Source organism: Planococcus citri, chromosome 2 (genome assembly GCF_950023065.1).
Source record: "Planococcus citri chromosome 2, ihPlaCitr1.1, whole genome shotgun sequence".
Classification (NCBI taxonomy): Eukaryota; Metazoa; Arthropoda; class Insecta; order Hemiptera; family Pseudococcidae; genus Planococcus; species Planococcus citri.
In genome coordinates, this window is record NC_088678.1 from 21,891,622 (window position 1) to 21,915,899 (window position 24,278).

At 35.7% G+C, this 24,278-nt stretch overlaps 2 protein-coding genes across 3 annotated transcripts in view; one reads left to right on the plus strand and one right to left on the minus strand.

The window, feature by feature from the left end:
* Window positions 1–24,278, plus strand: part of LOC135835012 (uncharacterized) — a 97,494-nt gene that overhangs the window by 39,842 nt on the left and 33,374 nt on the right. For both annotated transcript variants that reach the window (XM_065349059.1, XM_065349058.1), the window contains exon 3: window positions 17,426–17,564. In XM_065349059.1, coding sequence (XP_065205131.1) covers window positions 17,426–17,564 — 139 coding nt within the window. The remainder of the gene's footprint in view (window positions 1–17,425; window positions 17,565–24,278) is intronic.
* On the minus strand, window positions 1,554–2,504 carry LOC135835014 (uncharacterized). Its single transcript, XM_065349062.1, has one exon. The coding sequence runs from the start codon at window positions 2,502–2,504 to the stop codon at window positions 1,554–1,556; it is 951 nt and encodes a 316-aa protein (XP_065205134.1).

The window sequence follows — 24,278 nt, forward strand, 5'->3', positions numbered from 1 at the left end:
AGGCCAACTTAGATCTGAAGGTAATTCTCTGTACGTTTTGCACAAGTAAATGCAGGAAACATTCTGTTGTTTAATGAGACGCTTAAGAGATTTACAAGCAGCTATATTTTCCAGAATTACCACTGAATTTGGTGGCAGTGGTTTTGGTAAGTCTCCTATATCGGTGAAAGTCAACACATTTTGGTCCAAATTGAAAATATTTGGTTTTGTAGAACATATGAAGATCTGGCCATAGTATTTTTTGAATCTCAATATTTTTTGCAGCACATTTTCCTGAATCTCTCTATCAACAGATCCTAATACAGCAGCACGTAGAACAGAAGGTATCTGTACCGAACCCATTTTAATAATGAGCAGTAGCAGCATCCATACCTCTATTTATAGTTAAAATTTTGTTTTTTGTAACTCTTGAGTGTAAAACTTTCCACTGATTATTTCACCATCCAAAGCTGTTATGGTATATGTTATGGGTACTGTATAGTGTACCTTATCAATTATAAAAATTTCTTTTGTCCATCTTCTCGAGTACTTATTTGCAAATGTATATCTGTAAGCAATTATTCGAACACGATCGCCTATTTTAAGTGTAGGTTTTGGTAATTTAAATTTTTTTAACCCGTACAAACGTTGATAAACTACTGGTTCTGTTTTTGTTGTAACAGAAGCAGGAGTCATACCTATAGATCTATGTATGTCGTGTTTATTATATTCGTTAACAAGCTTTGGTAGAATTTTTATCCAATGATGATTTTGGTTAACTTCGAAATGTAGCTTCATTTTCTCATTTAATGTTCTGTTAAATCTTTCTACCATGGCTGCTTTGATCTCAGTGAATGTATGGTACATGGTAATGTTATATTCCTTCAACAATTTTTTGAAAGTAGAATTTACAAATTCTTTACCACGATCAATATGCAGCAATTTAGGTTTTCGATTAGGTCTTTTGGCCTTGAGTATTTTTCGAAATGCTTCAGTAACATCTTTGGCAGACTTTGATTTCAGAGGTATACACCAAGCATATTTGCTAAAACAGTCTATAACATTCAGAATATTGGTGTAGCCATCATTTTCTTTTTTATACTGTGTCATGATTAATAAATCAGCTTGCCAAATGTGATCAATACCTTTGGTGATGATTTGGCGCGTTTTAAATTTTTTAATCACAGGTTTGTGCAATTCAAGAGCTAAATCCATTTTTCAAATATCAAAGTTTTGAAATCATATGTATTTATGTAGAAACTTCAAACACAAATGACCACAAATGACTTGACTTAATTTTTGATCTTGCTCATAATTATAAATTACCTTGGCTTTCTTTCCAAAGTAAACAAGTAGTTCAGCTGGTGGGGCAACACCAAAAGAGTCATAATATTCTACATTTTGACCACGTTTCACATATGCAACCCAATGAGTACCTGGACCAGAGCTTGAATCTAAATTCACAATAGCAGATTCATTATTTAAAATTTTTGTTGGTAACTTATCACGCATGAATACACCTCTAAAGAAAGGTATTTTTAATTGAATGGCATACTCTGTCAATTCCAAATTATTCAATGGAGTAGCTTTTTTTTTTTTAGAAGTTCATCCAAAAGACCATTACCTTTAGGTTTCTTGTTAATGTAAACACCTTCACCACTTTTTGGTTTTTTATTGATGTAAACACCTGAACCTTTAGGTTTCTTATTAATGTAAACACCTTCACCACTTTTTGGTTTTTTATTAATGTAAACTCCTGAACCTCTAGGTTTCTTGTTGATGTAAACACCTTTGCCATCTTTTTCCTTACTTTTGAAAAGATCAACAAGAGCAGAAACAGCACCTATGGCTGCAGGACCATACTGAAGCATTGTTTTAAGGTAACCTCCAGACTTGACCTTTTCAACCTGAGCAGCTGATAATCTAATGGTTTTCTTACCACTGCCACCTTTTTTAAGATTTGCAATCTGACTTTTTGTTAGTGGTAAGTAGGACTCACTCATCACAGATTCTTTGGTACGTATAGTACTAACTTTTAAGGAAACACCTTTCTGTGCCTGTACAGCTGCTGCAAGTTTTTCTTGCTCTGCTGGTTCCAGAGATACAGGGTACTTTGTTAGCAAGCCAGCACCTAAAGCTCTTTTAGCTTTCATGGCATTAGTTGTTAACCATGCTACTGCTTTTTCTCCCAACCCTGCATCATCTGCCAACACACGTTTCCAAGCTCCTTCTTGTAAATCATAATCAGCAGCATGACGATCATCCAAATTTTTAGACTTTGAATACGCTATATCGTGATTCATAGCTAATTCATCAAGTTTATTTGTTGGTTGGCTGCCTGCATTCAATCTCTTTTCAAGCTTGGTACCAGGACCTAAATAATTGTAGCCAGGCATATGCATTTCAAATGGTAAATTATTAATCATAGAATTGATAATACCTCTGCCATAAATAGGACTAGAAGTACCTACGGGCTCAGGCATTACCTCCATGCATCTTAGATATCTTTGATAACGATAATCCATTTTAAAATAATGAATTTTCTTCTGCTCATAAGTCTATATAACGTTTTTCAAAGTTCTTTGAATTCCTGAATAATGTTGACTATTTCATTGAGTAAAATAGGATTTGTGTTGCCAGATTGTATTTCACCCCACAAATGACACAGTCTTTCAACTAATTCATCAACAGTATTCCAATGAACATACTCCACAGGTTGCCCTGTATTAAATTTACGCAATCCAGAACCTTTTTTAAGATCTTCATCCTCATAAAATGAGGTATCATAGAATTCATCATCTTCATCTTCAGTTTCAGTTTCTTTTATTACAGACAGAGGTTGTTGTTGTTGTTGTTGTTTAATAATGTGGTACTTTACTAGCATTGGCCTGATTAAGGTTCTATACTTGTTAGTATTTGTAGCTTTATAGTATGGGCTATGTCTATCATTTTTACGCCTATAAGCATAAGAACGTAACACAATTTGTTCATAATTGCTCAAATCTCTAGCATCATAATGTTGAGGATTTTCAGCAGTGAGTAATTCCCAAAGACCAGGAGTACCTTTATACAAGCTTTGATCTGATTCCAAAAGAATATTGTTATCAGGTGTGATTGTTAATTGGGAATTACCAACAAATAAACCTCTATTTTCAATTCTTACACCAAAGTGTTTATCAATATTTTTACCTGGTTTTAATAAGTCATTCAAAATGAAAGGAATACCTTTGTCTCCCTGCACTTGTATAGACTTTGTCATATTTTCATTCAAAGTTTGCAATGATTCTGTAATTGGTTTAAACCTTTCTTCCAACTGAATACGTTTGGTTAGTTTACCAAATTTCATTTCTTCAAACTTTTGTTTCAGAGCTCTACCAGATTCCAAATAATCTCTGATTGTTTTATCATCCATTATAATTAGAATATCAACAGGCTCATGGACCTCTATTTAACGATTTTCATCTAGTTGGTTGAAAACCCAAAGTAATTGCAATTTGTTCACCCTGAAAATCAACCAACCTATCATTTTGATCAACAACTCTCAAATGCAGCTGATAAATGCTATCTAGTCTCACAATAGGATAATAACACAACGTAATTGGTCTTTCAATGATTTTCTCACCACTTTCAACTTTTAATGGAAATTCATAAAGTGTATTGTCATTACGCTTCAGATTATCAACATTGCATTTAATCAAATTGCATTTAACTTTGATGGTGTGCACAGTAAAAATCTGCACAGGTAAATCTGAACGATGCAGTTCATTGGGAGCCAAAAGTCTAGGACTAAAGCCCAATGTTCGACCAATTGAGTTTGCAGGTCTGAAATCAATATGCAAAGGACTTTTGATTTCCATTTTGAATGTGTTCTTATTTAACCTCAAGAAGGTACCACTGTTTTTAATTTTATCCAAATTTTCAATATATTTAACAATATCTTGAATCTCATATGTACCAGTGGGTACAGTAAAGGGATATACTCCTTTTGTCTTTTTTGGAAGGTCGTAAGTGAGACTTTCAGCATTGGCATTGATAATATTATTGTTTGTGTCTCTGATCTCTATAAACTCAGCCTGAGGAATTTCATTATCCTTATCCACATCCACATCCACAAAAGTTATATTGTTATTCACTTCCGATATGTTGGGTATGTTGTTATAAGTCACAAAACTTTTCAAACAGACCTCGTAAGGTCCATTCAACTTGATACCATCTGCATATTCAAAATCAAAAATTGAAGAAGTTTCAGTCAATGAAATCTGAAATGCCATCTTGAAAAAATAAAATATCGAAAAAACTTCATTTGTCAATTCTATGTGATAACTTGGTTGTTCAGAGGATTGTAAACTGCTTTACAATCCATAATCATGAGTAGGTGTACCATTCCTTTATCAGGAAACCCATCATCTCGAAAATTGAAATGAATTTTTGTATTTATCAAAGAATCTTTGATCACTTCAGGTTGATGAGAACAGTCAATAATGATCATCGGAAAATCCGTTAGGAATGTGATGTAATCACAGACTGGATCTTCTTCTGGTCGATTGTAGTAAGATTTGGGAAATGCTTTAAACATTTCAAAAATATTACCACATTTATTTTCTGTGTACTTGATGTTCAAACGATCTTTAGGATATAACCAGTAGTTATTGATTTCCAACTGCACATTTTCAACATTTAGTAAATCAAATCTACCCATTTGTTTGTCAAGTTTTCCCACAACATCTTTTTGGAAAGCTATTATAGCATACTTGACTTTAGAATGAGAAACGGGAACATCCCACGTATATTCAGTAGTACCAACAGGTAATGTTGTGCTTTGATACAACCAATGACGAAAATACATTGTATAATTTGTACTGGTCAACACTTCTTTGCGAAGTTTGGCTTCTTTATCAATTCTCAGTTTTATGTGGCGCATACGCCAAATAATGTCTGTGAATTTGAAAGAAACTTGGTATTTTGTACCCTCCTTTGAGTAAAAACAATTATTGTCAGACGATGTACTGATATGAAAAATCAATGTTTGAGGTATACGAACAAGACATTTACGATAATCTTCAAAACAACCCATCAATTCAGAAAGAGGTTTAATAATTGTAAAGTACCCTGAACTATTGATTAGACTTTTTGCTCCTTGATAAATATTCCAACCAGAAAGACTTTGAGCCATATTTGGTCTGAATGAAGCAAGACCTTTCATGGTTGTTGAAATACCTGGTTTACGAATATCATCAACTTTATGTTCGCCAACTTTGTATTCAATGAATTCAAATCGATGTAAAATACCATTCAAATCAAAATCAATTTTACTTGTATCAATGTTGGTGACAGCTGTAGCAGTACCATCTGTGGCTATAGTATTTACACTGATTTGACCAGTAAACACAAGTCTACTTTCACAAGGTAAAGTAATGATATCTTCATTATAAACTGTAATGGGAAACTCCCCACCTGGCTGGTTAATGTTCTCAGATGAAGGAGGTCTATAGTCATAAAAATCATAACGTTCAAAGAAATTGTCATAATTTTCATTAGCAGGTGCCATAGTAATGATAATAACTTATCAGTGTTAGGTACCTCTATGTATAGTTTTTTTGAACCAATTTCCTATGTACCTTATCAAATTAGGTCTCAGGTATTTATACTTTCTTCAAACTTCTTTTTATACTTGCATTCATCACTCTCAACATCAATAACCAGAAAACCAAACTGTTCACGCCAACAATTGTTACACATTGAACGGAATTTCTCAAAAGTGACATCTGTGATGTATTCAGTATAAACTTGACGCAAATTCACTAAATCCTGCCTAAACAGTATAATGTAATTGAAATTTTCACGTATGCCACTCTTTTTTGGTATTTTTGTGTAAGCTTGACTCAAGTAAAAACAAGAAATATTACGATGTCTGCCTCTGAGGAAAAAATTAGCAACTTTATCTTGCTTTTCAGTCAGTACATCATCAAAAATCACAATGGAATCCATTTCCAAATCTTCAGGTTCAGGGAGTGATTCAACTTGTAGTTCTTGGATATTAATCATTTGCTTTCGACTTTTCTTATTTTTATTGTGCCCAGCTATGAGTTCACGCAGTGTTCCATACTTTTCCTGGTAACTCGTTTTCGAGCATAGATACAAATTTTTGTATGGTCTCATGTGTACCAGCATGGTAAGAAGTAAGTTTGATTTTCCAGACCCACTAGGTCCAAACATACCGCAACGGATCACATCAGGAAACATTTCTACTTTACGTTGTTTTTTCTTAACTTGATTGTCGAAATTAATCACTGTTATCGAATTTTTCAATCTACGTTTATCCATTGCCAGCTGTAATATAATTCTTCAACGTTTCACTAAGCAATGTAACCATAAGGAACTGTGTCGAAATTATCACAAATCACACGTTTATCAAAGTTGAAACCAAACTTCTTTGTCTGATCTGTGTTAACCAATTGCTTAGTCTTCACATCTCGAACAATATTCTTATCAACAGTGATCACGTTTGGAAATTCCTTATCAATCATCAGTTCCATAACCGATCCGGTGATTTTCTTCGCATTGGTATAGTGTAGAGTGAAACCTTTCACCTTGAGACATTCTTTACCAGTGTTTGTCTTGTAGTAGTAAGATTTAGGACCTGAGGCTATGAATTTGGTAATGTAACCTCCTTTCAGCTCATCAGTCCACTCACCCAACAAGTCACCAGTTGTCACGGTATTGGTTCCATCATCTACATATACAATTGAGTCAGTGTCGCAATAAAGAACTGCTTCATTTAATTTTGACAACTGATCGTAAAGTCTAAGCCGGGCATTAGCAGTTGTGAAAGCTGCAACGTAAATATTGGTCTTATAGTTGCGTTCAACATATTGATCTTTGAATTTGTAATTCACTTGAACCATTTCCTCAGACAATGGAAACACGTGAACATTTGTCAGCTTATCGTCCAGGAGAATTTTATAGAAACGACATGGATCCGTTAAGTATTCGGTATTACCCATGTTGTCTCGCTGTCCAAATTTACCCCAAAGTGAATTGAGGCATAATTTGGCCACAGCCCTTCTTCCTGGATTATAGGCAATTTTGTCAATATCCAAATCAATACCTTGATCACATTTCACAGCTGCGACATAAGCTTCTTTGGTTGGATATGAGTGCTCACTAGATTCCAATTTCACTTTCAAGAAATAGGTAATGTAGTCTTTCCACAAATCAGTTGATTTGTCAAAATGCCACACTTCGTATGTTTCCAGCACTTCATAACCCATCTCAATAGCTTTGTTCATTTCTCGAGTGGACCAAGTACCTACAAATTCACGTTCTGCATCTGTGTGGGTACACCTAGGCTGATTATCAATGGCACATTTCACGCATATAGTGAACAATAATTTTTCACTCTTACTCATCTGTACACGACATGGAAGAACCGGAATGTAGAGATCACGAGGTGGTAGGACTTTGCATTTAACAAATCCAAACCAATTCGGATCGTAACATGGCGGATTCAAAATCTTCATCGGATGTCCAACTGGATACGGATCATAATACATTACGGTCGGATACAGTGAACAGACATCTATATACTTGATTTTTCCATCAACACCATCAACTGTCTTCTTTAATTTGAAGACTTCTGTACGCCCACCAAAGAATGCATCTCGTGGATTTAGTGGCTCTATTACTTGGTTGTTGATCAAGTAACAGTTCTTAGAGTATTCTCGAGTTTTTTTCCATTTACATTCCCACATCTCAACTACAGTGTACCCAGCTCTTTGAAGCTGTTCTGTTCTCTCCACAGTTTTCTGGTATAGATCACCCATGCATTCGTGATTCACCCTGTTAGTGGTTTCTTCATCGAAGCAATCAGGACATCCATGCCAGAAACAACCGTGGAATTGGTAAACTGTGTTGGATGTGGAATCAAAGCCATCAACTTTAGCTCCACATATTCGTTTCTCACCTCCATTGCTAGCGTGAACAATATTAGGATTGTCAAATGAGTTTAGCCAAGATATTGAAACCTTAGAAAACTGATCGTGAAACTCCTTGTTGTCCACTGCTATTGTATTAGGCTTCAAGTATTTACTTCTATACAAAGCCATACAATCACTAGCAATGGTGGTATAACAGAATGGATCCAAATTGCCACTATCCAAAAAGTCCTCCCTGAATTTCAAGCATCCACGTCGCAGAATATCAACATCTGAACTACAATACTGAAACAATTCACTTTTCAAATCGAACTGGTAATGTTCTTCAGTCTTTTGTTTGTGCCAGTTGAGGAAATCTTTGCGTGCTTCTGCTTTCATTCTGTCAGGACAGTAATAATGTGCAGCTGGAATGTCTCCCACGTAATTTTCATTTTCTTTTGTATTGAAGAGATGAGGAAAGTAACCTTTCTTCAACTCAGTCAATCCGAAAGTTTTTGGAAAATCTGCTAGTGGTGACGCAATAAAGTTGTGGCTGTCAATGATTCGTAAATTTAGTGGTCCAATCTTCAGCATCATCACCTTACTACCTGAAAAAATTGCTTCTGGCTCAATTGTATTCTTTATGCAATATTGCAAAATGAAATAACTATCGTAACCTCGGGCATAGTGTGCAATTGCAGTGTAGTCCTTGTGCTGTTTATCAACAAGCCATGCACAAAACTCTTCGTTCGAATCAAACCAACATATGTTGTTGTTGAAATCACGTGTAATTATCAAGTTAGGTACATGTTGGCCTGTTTCTTGTTGACACTCGTAATCGAAAAATATATATTTTTCGGTATAAGTGCAACGTTTGTTTTCCCTGTTACACCAACTGGGACCACAATTCTTACACTTATATGCACATCTACCACCCATAGCAGGAATGTCCTTCATGAAGCATTTATGTATAGCTGTATCAACGTGTTGTTTGCAATTCCCACACTCGGAGTAACCACATTTATGGTCTACATCTGAACGCTGAACAACATTGCTACAACCAATACATTTAAACTCTTCTTTGCAGACAGTCTGTTTATGGTTTTTCAGGCAGTCCTTGTTGACACAATATCGGTTGCAATCTATACAAAGAACACGTTTCACATCACTGTGTACAAGTTCATTGCATAGCTTACACTTTTTACCTCCTGTACAGTTTGGATGTTCATCTGGATTCTGATAACCTGAATTACAAAGTTCACAGTAGTATACACTACCATAAAACCCTTTCATCGAATTAATTGTGTCAAAATGATTACCATCCTTATACAGGTAGATTTTCATTTCTTTTTCAATACCACTATAAATTCGAGGGTTATTAACTATGGCTTCAATGACCACAATTTGAATATCCAGGTATTCCTCAACAAATTTCATGTTGGCTATGGTCAAACCATTTTCACATGTGAAACCATCACCAGCATACCTATCAACCAATTGATTGTGCAACTTATTGGTTAGTCTGTTTTGAATTGGCTTACCTTTTCGTGTATCCTTAATTTGAGAATCATTCAAAGTTTCGTCCAAAATTTTATCAGTATGATGAGTCATACCAACAATAACAGCTCGTAAACCACATAACTTGTCATCATTTTTGATTTGGTTGATGCTGGTCTTTGTATGTTTATTCTTGGCCAAATTCAAGATCTTTGTTCGGCCTTCACCCCGTGGAATTTTGATCGTTTGAACGTGGAACTTGCATGCAAAAAGATCCACAGTTTCATCCGAAGTCAAAATTTGTTCCAATTTTGCCTTCAATGATTCAACATGGTCGTTTGTTTGAAGACCTGTTCGAATCGGTTGATTTAGAGCAGGGTTTGTAACCTGAAGGTCAATGAAATCACCAGATATGAAACCGGATTTTGTCTTAGCATATTCCATCATCTCATTCAGTGCTCTTGAGATGAGATCAACTCTAGGTAGTTTTTCAATATTTTTCCTCAACGTAATTCTATAAGAATGTTCTGTTAGGCCAAACTTTGCTCTTATCAATGCATCAACAAGAGTAACATTGATATATTGTAAAGCTACAGTACCTGGAGGTAAATCTTCATCATCGTCGTCACTATTGGTATCATCAGCAGCAGCGTCAACTGTAGGAGCATTAGTATTGGATGTAGAAGCACTAGTGCTGGCAACATTACCACCTCCACCTCCACCAATATATACTCTTTCAGCTTCTTCTTCTTCTTCTACTGGTTGAATACCGTGATCTGGATTGCCATGATCTGAATCATCATCACCATCACTGCTATTGTCACTATCAGGGTTGTCATCATTTGGTCCACTGTCTGAATCATCGTCATTTGAATCATCCTCATCTGAATCATCGTCAGTCGAGTCATCTGAACTATCATCATCATTGGTTGAAATTGTTGAGGTGTTAGAGGAGGTACTTTCCGTATCATCACCACCACCACCACCACCATTCAACAAATCTTCCAAAAACTGATCCATTTCAATTTCATTTGGTTCAGCTGGTATCATATTCGGGTTGTTGTGTCCATGAATAATTTCACCGCCACCAGCCCTTGCGTTATGATATTTATCAAGGCGCTGGGGTCTGGTAGGTTTTCGGGTAACCAAATACTCCAGAGGATCCACTTCATTTGTAATTTTAATGCAAGGTTTTGGAAACTCTGGGTAATATTTGGGCATACCAGGTCGTGGAGCGTGAGGTCGATACTGCGGCACGGGTCTGCTGAAGATTTCTTTAATCTTATCAGCCCGAGATACCATAGGAGTATTCACAACTGGAGGGTCTATATACATCTCCACAGCATCGATCTCTAGCTCCACAACTTGTCTATGTGGTTCCAAAAACGGTGTTGGATCATTATTTGAACCGAAAAATATATCCAATACATTTCTCGGTTCAGGCTGTTCTTCTTCAATAAGGTTGGGTAAAAGATTCTCAGGGAATAACTCTTTAAGCAATCCTCGTTGAGGTTCAGGAATTGAGTCATCACCCAACTCCATATCCTCAAGAACTTGTTCAAGAGTATCTTCCTCTGGTACCTCTACCTCAACCTCCATCTCCATCTGTATTACTACCTGTTCTTGTTTTTCTTCTTCACCATCCATTTCAGCTAATATTCCATCTACAGCATTTCTGGTTTCCTCGTTGGTGTAAAGTCCATAATCCTGGGTAGTTGGTTGTTGAATAATTTCTGCATCATCATCATCATCATCGATTTCCATCTCAGCAATTAAATCTTGGAGTTTATCTGCAGTTTGTGGTGGTGGTGGTGGTAGTTGTTGTTGTTGACATTCTTCTTCAATACTAGGAACTCCTGAAACAAAAGAAATCGCTTCTGCTGGCCTTCCAGCAAGATTAGTAGCATCATCATCATCTTCATCTTCGGTATCACTATAGTCAACTAACTTAAATTTCATTTTTTTAGAACCTACATTATTGATAATTTTAACACTAGAAGTCGATTTTTTACGTTTTAAACTTTTTTTGGTCCCTACTTTATCACTATTTAAATCTAAAGTATCTAAGGTAGCTAAGTAAGCACCCAGTCCTGGTCGTTGCCAACCATTCCTTGGTGCAGATTTATTAAATAAACTATTACTAAATGGGAAAATTTCCCCTAAATTAAAATTATCATTACCTACACTATTATCTAACGCTAACACTAACTGCAGTTTATTCATATTGAAATAATTCTTGATTCCCTTCTGCTTTGCCAAAACCCTCAACTCAACCACTTTGTATTGATTGTAATCAATACTAGGTGGCTGAATGGGAGCTGCAGCTGCAGCAGTTGGTTCACAAGCATTATTTGAATCAAATAAGCTGCAGTGAAAAGGGAAAATATTCCCTATAAGATGACTATTCAACAAGTTGAATAGATCATCTTTTTTCATTGCATGATGAAAACGAAGTGTGCTCTTCTTCGCTTCATCACGCAGTTGTTGTACTGTGTAACCCTGAAAAGGACTGACCACAGTACAACAAGAAGCTCCAAGAGCCGCATTGAATTCTGCATTTGAAGTAGTAGTAGCCATCGTATTACCAGTTAGCAAGAGATGTTGGCAGGAAGACATTCTAGAGCACATTAACTTTTCTCTCTCACCACAACTCTATTTATAGTTTTTTCACAGACCCTTCTGGGCTATCTGCTCTCTGATTGGCTGATTGGAAAAATCCAATCAACCAATCATAGCACAGCACAGTTGCACTGGCATTCGCCTCTCTTTGAATCACTAAGAGTCATTTTTCCCTTACACACTTCAAACAGAAGTTTATCTGCACACACAGCTGCATAAATCATTAAAGATTTTGCTGTATTGTGATTGGTTGAAATTCAGCCAATCACAAAGCAGATAACTCAAATAGATTTGAGAAAAAACTATAAATACTGGTTACATAACTCAAGTTAATCATTTACTCAGCTGTCACTCTGACAAGTGCTTATATACACATAAGAGGGAAAAATATGAAAAAAATTGGTAGATGCAGAAATGATTTGTGAAGAAGAAAAATTTGCCAACATGTTTTGTGTAGTAAATTATTTTCTTCACAAATCATTTCTGCATCTCCATGTGTACACTGAAGAGAAAAAACAGTACATGCAGAAATGATCCGTGCAGAAAAAAATTTGCCAACATGTTTTGTGTAGTAAATTATTTTCTTGACAAATCATTTCTGCATCTCCATGTGTACACTGAAGAGAAAAAACAGTACATGCAGAAATGATCCGTGCAGAAAAAAATTTACCAACATGTTTTGTGTAGTAAACTTTTTTCCTTCACAGATCGTTTCTGCATCTTATGTTTTTCTCTTCATGTACTCCACACACCTCCCAAAAAATGGTAGAGAAACTCTACATACTTCCAGAGATGGTTTATGATCATCATTAACCACCACAAGGAAGGCCAGGGAACCCTGGTCTTTTACCAAAAATGGTAGACTTCAGTCTACATACCTCTGGTGGAGGGCCAGACCTCAATTCATTCGAGAATAGGATGAAATATTTAAATTTCAAACCATCTGGTCTTGATTTGAAAAGCAGAGCTGTTTTCCACCTTATATAGACATGGCTACATACTTTATCTAAGAGTAGTAAAGTATACCATTCAACAATGCAGGGTAGGGTATACACTCATAGACTAGCTGTGTACCAGAGCTCTGCTGTTCTGCATAATGAGAAGTCTGTCATACTACACCTGTATTTATAGTTTTCTAAGGATACCTTCTGGCCAATACTGCTCTCTGATTGGTCAGTTTGTATTAACCTGCCAACCAATCAGAATGCAGCATTTGTGTCAGTGCAGTCTCTTGAAAACTATAAATATAAGTACATTTCACTACTTTTAACATTCTGAACCTTTGAAGGCTTTGAATCAAGTTGCTGAGCAGTCAGCATGAGTATGAGTGTAGGCAAATAACCATAACGCTAAAATAACGAAATAAAGTTATGTTTCGGTTTCCGTTACTGAAAAGTTATTTTGGTGTACCTAGAAAGCTGAGGTCATGCTGATTCCAAAAATATCCCCACTTGCAACTTTTGGAGCTTTTGGAGAGCTTTTACAAAACCCTCAAAATGCCTTCAATTACACCCTCTGTTTGAAAAAAGAATCGATTTGCCCATATTTTCAGTAAAACTAAGCAATTTTTTTATTACTGCAACTTTTAAAGAGCTGTAGTTTTAAAACTAAGCGTCCTACAAAAATTTCTCGCGAATGAAATTGTAGAGAATTCAATTCTCTTTCAGATCACTCTCATCAGATTTTTGCTAGGACGTACGGTTCGTGCAGTATATACGAAAAACTAAAAGACAAAACCATTTTTTCAAGTCATTTTTTTCTACTTCAGCTTTTGAAGTGCTGGTTAGGTTAGGTTTAAATACACATAGTCAACACACCTCAGTTAGGTTAGGTTCAAATACACATCGTCAACACACAGGGCACTTTGGCCAGTCCAGTCTAGGACCCCCAAAGTATCCGTGTAAAAAAAAAAATGTAAAAAATAAAAATGCAAAAAAAAAATTTGAAAAAAAAAAGTAGACGGGACACTTTGGGTTGGCGCCGGAAAGTCTAGGACCCCCAAAGTGACCCGCCTACTACTTACAATTCTGCATGTTTGCTTGTGTGACCTATTAAGGTCATTGACCCATCCAACTGATTTGTTGAGGTCACCGGATGGCATACCCCGCGAGGGTACAGGTTGTTGTCGCTAGAGGTAGTCTCAAGGTAGTAATTCAGATCATTAAGAGGAGCCAGTCCTCCAGGACAGATGAGAAGGCAAAGACAACACCAGGGGTATTCTGGGTGTCCATGTTTTGCAGGGTGGTAACATGTTGCTGTTTGAAGGACTTGGAATTGATAAACATGGCTAAAGCAGAATTCTACAGTAGGTGGAACAATGGGGAGGAGTGGCAAGTCAAAGGCCAAGCCTCTACATCAATACATATTACAAATAAGAATGCATAAGAGCTGCAGAACACGAACAATTCATTTGTTCCAGCCCCAGGGAAGCACAAGAGCTTCAGAGTGAGAAGGCAAATACCAGCGCCTACCCTATTGACAAAATTATGCTGAAAAGCATGCATAACAGTGTGTGATTTTGGACTGGTGTAAAAGCGTGCATTATCGCGTTAAAAATATACATTTTTGCATGCTAAACAGAAGCAATCTAGCAACCAAGTATTTTCTAAAATGCACCAGCGAGTAAAAAATTTTCCAAGTCCAAAAATTGATAACATTTATGCAAAAATAATCTCTTGTCTATTAAGCTACGAGGTGGCTGAGTGAGTTGAACAGTCGCATGTTGCAGGAACCTGGGGTCAATCCCCGCACTGCTGAAAATTTTTCTATTTTTTTTTTTTATTTTTTTGAAAAAATTATCTATTAGAATGTCTCTAAAATTTCCGCACTTTTTGTACATGCTTTTGGTTTACTTTTAAGCATGCTATTCACTGGCTGAATAGCATGCGATTTTTTGAAAAAGTCCAAATTTACGCATGTGTGTGATATGCAAAAAAGCATGCATTTCAGCATGTTGTACCCACAAGTTTTGTCAATAGGGTAAATATTGGAAAATTTGGCAAAGGCAGTACACCCCAACAGAAAATTATGGTGGAAGGCAACGGGAAACCAACACCATTACATCTCCCTAGAATTACATGGACATCGATTTAGCAATGGCCCTAAATCTCCATGAGGCTGATCCTCATCTGCCAAGGCAGCAGGATATGGTGCTAAGAATATATGGAGTCAAAACAAGGGAGAACAACATCAATGTCGCAACCTGGAATCTGAGAACTTTGTACAAAATTGGAAAACTCCCTAATGTATGTAATTACAGAAGCCAGGAGATTATAAATCAGCGTATTAGGAATAAGTGAGACTTGATGGACTGGAAATGGTGGAAACCAGGCAGATAAAGATTATGAAATGATTTACGCTGGGAAAGACACACACAAACTATGTGTGGGTATATTAATACATACCAGATTCAGTGATAAAATCAGTGCCATAATTCCAAAATTAGGGAGGATACTACTCGTGAGATTGGAGGTCAAGCCGAAACCAATTGTGATAATTCAAGTTTGAAGAAATTAAGTCATGGATTGGAATGACAAAAAGTGCTCTGAGAAATCAAATGATCAGTATAGGTCTGAGGACGAGAATTATGCGATGCTACTCATGGACTGTTCTGAAGTATTCCTGTGAAACATGGACCATGAGTGCGGAATATGAGAAGAAAGTATCCGATTTCAAGATGTGGTGCTATCGAAGTCTACTATACGGATCTCATGGAAGGACTTCATTACCAACAAGGAAGTATTATCAAGAATAGGAGAGGAGCGGAAAGTCATAAGTGAAGATATCAAAAACAGAAAGCTAAAGTATTTAGCTCATAAAATACAAGAAAATGGTATGTATTTTCATGCTAGTGTTACTGGGGTAAGTCCAAGTAAGAATGACGAGAGGGAGGAAACGATCGGAGCTGTTAGCAACAAACTCACCAGCCAACTCTCCCTGTAAGACCCTGAAAGAAACTATCAGATACGCTAGAAACTGGCTAATATAGATGGAAATACATATACGCTATCTTCTGTAAAGGAGTGTGACTACAACTACGACAACGGATGGCATACCTGCCAAGCTTCTTCTAGTTGTGTGTTTCGCCTCTAAAGGTCATTGACCCGTCTCCGTGGATTCTCAAGGTCACTGACCCACCTGTCTAGCTTCTATAGAGCGTTTTGTCCCTTCTAACTGACCTGTTGAGGTCACTGGCGTACCTGTCATGCCTCTCCTAGTCGCATGTCTGATCCTTCAAGGTCATTGACCCAAATGCTTGGAATCTCAAGCTCACTGACCCACTTATCTAGCTTCTAAAAATCGTTTTGTTGGTCTATCTGGCCTCTTAAGGTCATTAAGCCGTCAGTATGGCTTTCCAAGATCGTTCGTGTGCCTGCTCCGGAGTTTTCAAAAGATTTCTTAACGTTTGTTCCGGAAAAAAAATTACCCAATGAAGTTACCTTGGAGGTGATTTCACGCTGTTCTGGGGCCTCCAGCCGAATTTTGGAAATCCCAGTTTTTCAAAAGGTGTCATAAAAACACTAAAAATCTCTTATAAACGCAGCCTGTTTGGAAATGTATGTTTATCCACTGATTTTTTAATTAATAACTTGAGAAGTAGGTACCTGGTAGTACATAATTATGTACCTATTTTTGAACAGACAAAGCCCGATTTTAGAAAATTGGTATGTAGGTATCTACCTGATTGGTCGATTGAGTCACCAACTTAAAACTGAATGCGTTTATGGATGCTCAAGTTTATTTCGACAGATTTTTATGAAATTTTTTGAGAAACTGCAATTTCTAAAAATCACATTAATGAACTTATTTTAGGGCGTTTTTTTCGAAAACTGGAATTTTCAGAATGTGGCTGGAAGCTTCAGAATGGCTTGAAATCATCATTCTTAAATCGACTCAGAATGATTATTAAAATCAGGGTTTAATATAAATTTTGACTTTCCAACTTTATTGAGTAAAATTTTGGGAGATTGCAATTTTAGAAAATCTGCTCGAGGCTCGAGAACTACTTATAACGGTTCAAAACAGTTTCCAATCGATTTTTGGGGGGAAATGGGGGTTTTACTCGTAAAATAGGGTAAATACATCCGCTGGACGGCTAGGTACGCCGCTAATATAGCATAATTCGAAGGTAATCGCGTAATTGGTAAAAATATTGCATCGTGGCTAGCAATTTAATTACATCGTGATCCGATTCCAAATTGTACAAGGTTCTAGTTGATAATCCGAATCTCCAAAGACCTGGGGAGCGGATCAATACACGATGTGAGACCGGAAAAGGTACCTACACGCGTTCAAAGCTCATCTAAGTCTCCCGAGGATTAGAATAAATTGACTGATATGTGTTCGGATAATTCAACAAGTATTTTTCTATTCGTAATCCAAATTGATGGCCTTTTTTTTTCTTTTATTTTTTTCAGTCGTACTACTCATTGACGTGTTTTATAATGGGCATCACCGTACAAAGCGATTCCGAGTACTACTTTAAAAAAGGCAACGGGACCAGTACTATGAAACCGAAGACCACCAGCTTTTTAGAACCGAGCGAAGTATCCACCGGTGAGTGATTATTTTTAACGAGCTTTTCACATTTGTTAAACGTACTATACACGTCGAGTGTTAATTATTCCGAGAGTGTATCCCATTCAAAGAGGAAATTTCTTCACAATAGAGAATAGTACGCTGACTCCGACGCCTATAACATGGCGGCCTTCTTCTCGAGTGAAATAAATGAGTCTGCGGAAAAGGTGTTACCACCTAACATTCAAAGACGTAAGAATGCTTTGATTGATTGTCAAATAATTCAACCGACAAAAGATTATTTATTTTAGACATTTGAATATTACGTGTTTTTGAAAGAGAGTGGGAGAGAAAGAAAACGTATGAAAGTATCTAAAAAAATATACATACGATACGTGAACAAAACCATATTCTCTCTTTCATATACGAGTATGTTTATGAAAAACGTGATAAATGTGTAATCGGAAGCGATGAACCGTATAGTAAAATTTTTCATTATCATTTGAAATGGAAAAATTTCTTTATCAGTTTGCATGCTTGAGAAAAATTGTATCCCAGGAAAACTCTCAGCGAGTAGGCAGTATAACTTTATTAAGCTCGTTCAACTTATACGAGTACGTACATTTGAGAAATGACTGAATAGTAAAGGTACATATATATGTAGGTATAGGTAAATCGGATCATCGAATTTATTCAGCTTCATTGAAATTCATTCTACACACGTTTTGGTAAAAAGATTACCGTATAAATAAACCAGTCAACTTCATTAATACTTGAAAATTTTAGGATAAATCGAATTGGTAGGTGGGCGAATTTTCACCCATTCGCCGCCATCGCTATAACGTTCAAAACACACCCGAACAGATTAGACAACTTTATTAGCATTTTCGCGATATTCGCTCGTAAATCGGCCAAACGGAGTGAGCAAAATGTATTAACACTTTGTGAATCGAGAATTTATATTTACGGCGAACAGATTAGGCAATTTTATTAACACTTGTGAATCGAGAATTCAAATTTACGGCGAATAGAGTGTGCAATTTTATTAACGTTTCGTTTGTTTGAGCAGCGTGTTGAGCGTATATTTTCATTGAGAGGTGAACTACCCCTTGGTAAAATTAATTTTCGATACTCCCACAACCAGTTTCCTTTTGTCATCGCATACGTAGATATATTATTCTTCGGGTTAACGATAATTTGTACAAGTTTCGCCTAATTCGAAATCGTTTCGAAAGTACATACGAAGTCCATAAAAATGTCTTGGAGATTGGAGTTTTCGACATTTCGAGATGGAAGTATAAAAAGCTACACCCTCCATTTGTATACTGCATCAACATTTTTTAACAAAAGAAATGTCCATTTTAGAAGACAACTGGACTTTTGTATTGGAAAACACGTTAACTTACATTTTTCGTTGGTAACTGTTTCGTAATTGAACTTGATTCCAAGAATTTCGTATTTTCTAAAGTTCCATTCGGAATCGAGATGATCAAGTTCATTTCATATTTCCCTTCAAATTCCAAAATGAAAGGAGGAGTATCGATAAGGCCATTTTTTGGCACCAGACAGTTATCGACCAAACCACTCTTAAAATGTTGTGATAAATGCCCAAAATACGAATCCGTGGTTAGTTAACCCAAAATGCCAAATTTTTGCGCTCCAGGGGTCCCCAAAGTTGCGAATAAAAAAATGATTTTAGGAACCACTGAGTATTATTTTTAAAAACTTATTTAGCGTAAAATATCTGTTTGAACCCATTAAATACGAGGCAATTTTTCTATTTTCGACCCTCGGGGCAAAAATGAGGGGGGTTTTAATTTTTGAAAAATTTTGGAACCACCATTTTCAACTTACCCCTTTGAACCCCGCTAAAAAGCGTTTTACAGTTTATTAGTATCTGAATGACCTCCATCCTACCAAATTTTGGGCTCAATGAAATTTTGCGCTGGTACTCAAAAATTCAATTTTCCTATTTTTCGTAATTTGGATATTTTGGGAACCCCTGGGAAACTGGGAACCTGCGATTTGCGCCAAACGTAACTTTTTGAGGCATATATTCAATTATCCAGAATATTGTGCTATTTTAGGTCAAATTCTCGCATTTTTACTTCCTTGAAATCGTGAAAACGTGATTTTAACGTTTTTTCGAAGAGTAAAATTTCACAATTTGACCCAAAATAGCTCAATTTTGAAAGTTACTGAAAAAATCAAATGAAAAATTATCGAACACTTGCTAAAGTGTTTCAAATGTAAATTCTTCAATTTATTTGAAAAAATATGCACATAAACGCCTTTTTAGGGGTGCCCAAAGTGGGGGGCTCTGAAAAAAGGGTTCAAAATTACGAATATACAGGGAGCTTAATTGAAATTTTTCACCTGGATAATTGAATATATGCCTCAAAATGTTACGTTTGGCGCAAATCGCAGGTTCCATGTTTCCCAGGGGTTTCCAAAATATCAAAATTACGAAAAATCGGAAAATTGAATTTTTAAGTACCTACCAGCGAAAAATTTTATTGAGCTCAAAATTAGTAGGATGGAGGTCTTTCAGATACTAATAAACTGTAAAAAGCTTTTTAGCAGGGTTCAAAGGTGTAAGTTAAAAATAGTGGTTCCAAAATTTTCCAAAAAAGTAAAACCTCCTCATTTTTGCCCCCGAGGGTCGAAAATAGAAAAATTGCCTGGTATAATATTTAACGGGTTCAAACAGTTATCTTACGCTAAAAAAGTTTTTGAAAATAATACTCAGTGGTTCCAAAACTTATTTTTTTATTCGCAACTTTGGGAACCCCTTGAATTCAAAAATTGGGCACTTTGGGTTACCTAACCACGGATTCGTATTTTGGGCATTTATTACAACATTTTAAGAGTGGTTCAGTCGATAACCGTCTGGTGCGAAAAAATGGCCTTATATCAATACTCCTCCTTTCAGAAAATTTTAAAAATTTTTTGCACTTTTGCTCTCTACACAAATTTTATTTCATCCAAAATGGGAATTTTCGCTTATGTAAAAAAATGACCAAAGATTGCTGCGGTTTGTTGCAGAAAATTTCAAAAAGTCTCATGTTTCCCCCCAAATTGTCCAAAAGTTTTGTTTTTTTCACAAAAGTTACGAAAAAAAATTATCCCTTTTTTAGCTCAATTTGTTATCAATTTCACAACTTTGAATAGTTCAACTTTTTTTCAAAAATTTCAAAAAAGTTTCACTATTTTACCAGAAATTGGGCTAAGAAGCTCTCCTTTTCGCCAAAATTTGCCAAAGTTTTGCTTTTTCAAAAATGAAAAAAAAAATAATTGTTTTTCAGCGAAATTTTTTTTTTTTTTATTAACAAAGAAACAGCAGAACTGCCGTGAGGCATTCACCACATACAATTAACAGACACAAATTTACAAAAGTGTGAGGAGAAAAGAAAAGTGGACCAATGCCCAATTTCCTACCTATTTGGCATTTGATGAAGAGTTGCACGAAGAAATCCGTGGTCTATGTTCTGGCAAGTCTTCTTGTGAAGTTATTATCTAGTAGTTGTATCGCTTCCGAGTTAGTATGCTGGTATAATCGTTTTGAGTGTGATTTTGCTGATATCCTGACGATTTCGTCCACTGACATAATTTTCCAGTCCCTATGTAGGGTTCTGTTGCTAACGTACCATGGGGCGTTGCTCATCAATCTCAAAGTTTTGTTTTGAAAACGTTGGATGATATCTCTGTTGGCCTGTTTTGCACACCCCCAAAGAGGTGCTCCATACTGCCAGACTGGCCGAAGTATCGAGTTATAAACAAGACGTTTATTTTCTAGGCTAAGTTTGGAATTTCTGCCTAGTAGCCAATATAGGTTTTTGAGTCTGCAATCAAGCTCCTTTCTCTTTACCTTGATGTGGTGGTTCCAATTAAGTCTGGAGTCAAGATGCAATCCGAGGTATTTAGAAACATTTGTCAGAGGGATGATTGACCCATTGATTGAAATATTAGCATAGCCATATTTTCTGTAGGTAAATGTGGTCATTGAAGATTTACTCTCATTTAATTTGATCTTCCAGCAATTTGCCCACTTGGCAAACTCGTCCATAGCCACTTGTAAGTTATTTACTGCAACTTGATGATCTCTATTTTGTAAAAAGTTCCAAAAAGTCTCGCACATCTTCAGAAATTTGTGGGAAAATGTTATTTTTTGGCATATGAATACTTTTTATACGATGAGCTGATTTTTGCAAACATTTTCAAAGTCTTACTTTCTGACTTGAATAATTTATTTTCGTTAAGTATTTCACAAAATTGACAATAATTCCCAAAAAATCAGGATTGTGTGCTTTTTTGTTTTTTTTTTGTTTTTTTTTTATTACTTACACATTATTAAAAATTTTTGCACTTTAAAAATTGACAAAAATGTTTGAAATATATTAAAATGGCTATAAATTGTGACTTTTTTCGTAAAAAACCAAAAAATTGTCAGAAATTCCAAAAGGCTCCTCTTTTTTACTACAATTGATAAAGTTTCGCTTTTGGCCAAAAATTGTTTTTTTTTCAGAAATTGCAAAAACGAACTGAAAAATGTCAACTTGGGTCATTCCGCGTAAAGTGAGAAAATTTGATGAAAAATTTTTCAAATTTTCAAATTATTTTTTGGAAATTTTTTTGCCAAAATTGTTAATGTTGGGTTGATGGAGACCATTGAGCATGTTTCCAGAGCAGGAGCCCCATTATTAGGGACGAGGGGGCTCTATTTTTTACACAACGACGGATGATGGACATGCTTGACACGCTTGACACAACGAGAGCCTGTGATAACAGATGAAACAATCAATTGATGTGATGAGAATACTGGATGACTGTCAATGTCATAAATGTCTCAAATGTCTGTCGTTATGTCAATTCGGTCTTTTGTTGTGCCTAATTGCCTATTCAAAAAGTTTAGTAGAAAACACGACGATGGACAAAAAATGTTGGCTATGCCTATGGACAAAATTTCTCTTTTTCAGTAGATAAGGGAGAGGATTTTACTTTTTTTTGCAAAGGTTGATAGCTTTTTCAACTTGATGTACTTGAATACACTTTTGGCATAAGTTATCAAAATTTTCAAATTAAGGAAGAAGGGTTAAAAATGACACATGATGAAGGACATTCGGAGTCGAAATTTCTGGTTTTAGAGAAATTTTTTGTTGTGGCGTGAGTCTGAGAAACCCCCAAAAAAATTTAAGATTCATTAAGTGAATATTCAACTTATATCACATAGAATATTTCATTCTTTTCAAGTTGAACTTCAAATCAGTGGTCCAAAAACCGATAACAAAGCAACAGAAACATGAACTGGCACACCCATGACGATGGACATTTCAGCTATATTTTTGATTGGAATGGGAAAATGACTCACCCCCCCCCCCCCACCTGCCCGATCTGTACTAAAATGTAGGGGACAATGCTCCCTAATCATAGACCCCAAAAAAATTATTGTCGCCCTTACAGTTTGGGAGCTATCCCATCTAGACACGACATTCTCCGGAAAAAATTTTCAAGTTTATTCAGAATTTGTGAAAATCACAAAAAAGATTGACAAAATCCTCTTTTCCAGTTAACCCCTCAATTGATTTCTTGATTTTTTTCAAATTTAATTACCTAGGTAATTCAGGAAAATATAAAAAAAATAAAAAATGAAAATTCTTCAATTTACCTACTTAGCTCAGTATTTTATGTGACGATGTAAAGAGTTTTTAATTACCTATTCGCAAAATGGTGTTTTTCAGAATGTTTTTTAAAATTTTGATCAAAATTTTTTCCTGCAAAAATAATCAGAGCACATTCCCCAACTAGTTTTTTTTTTTTTTTTAAAGTACATAATATATAAAAAGTATTATCACTACTATTTTTTTGAATGTTTAATGGCAACTTTCAATCTTTGTACTTATCAAGAAAAGTAGAACTTTCATCTTGAAAGTTTCACCCTGAGTTTTTAGGTTTTAATTATTCATTTTGAATTTCCTGTTTATTCTCTTTAAATACCTACAAACGGCTTTGCCACAAGTTTAACCAGTTTCCAAACATAAGCTTTCATAAGTTTGACAGTTTCGGAAGAAATTCCAAGCAAAAAGAAACCTCGATACCTTTCTTTTCTTTTTTTTTCAACCAAACTATCGAAGAAAACTGCTTAAAAATGAATGAAAATTGCAGAAGCTATACTTCACTCTCGTTCAAGTTTTATTTTCGGCGCACGAGCTCATTTGTTCTTTGAGTATAGATACATATAATTTCGTCAATTTCATTCTATTTTTCTAAACATAATAAGCTCGAGGTCGATATCCAAGTGGATAAATGTATAAACACAGACACCGATTGATCGAAAAATTATAAATTAATTCGATGTTTTGAAAACTTCAAACTTTTCCCTTGTTTACACAAATTAATTAATCAAGTCGACGCGGCTGCCTGGTTAATTTCAAAAAATAATGCCAAACGCAACATTCGAAAAAAAAACATGCCTGTTGGCCAAAAAAGGCTACCCGAGTAATTTAATTACCATTTTTTAAAAATTAAAAATAAAATGTCCGAAAAACGCGTAAATTAATTAAATCGCTTCATTCAGAAAAAAAATGGAATTGGCGTTGAAAAAAAAGCCGAGAAGGAAATTTACATAAAAATAAATTGTTTTCGAATGTTCAAAAATGGTTGGTAGGTAGGTAAGGTAAATTAAAACGGGTTCTTAAAATTGAACGACAAAATTGTCTTTACCGTTTTAATTCGATGTTGAAGATTAAATGAGCG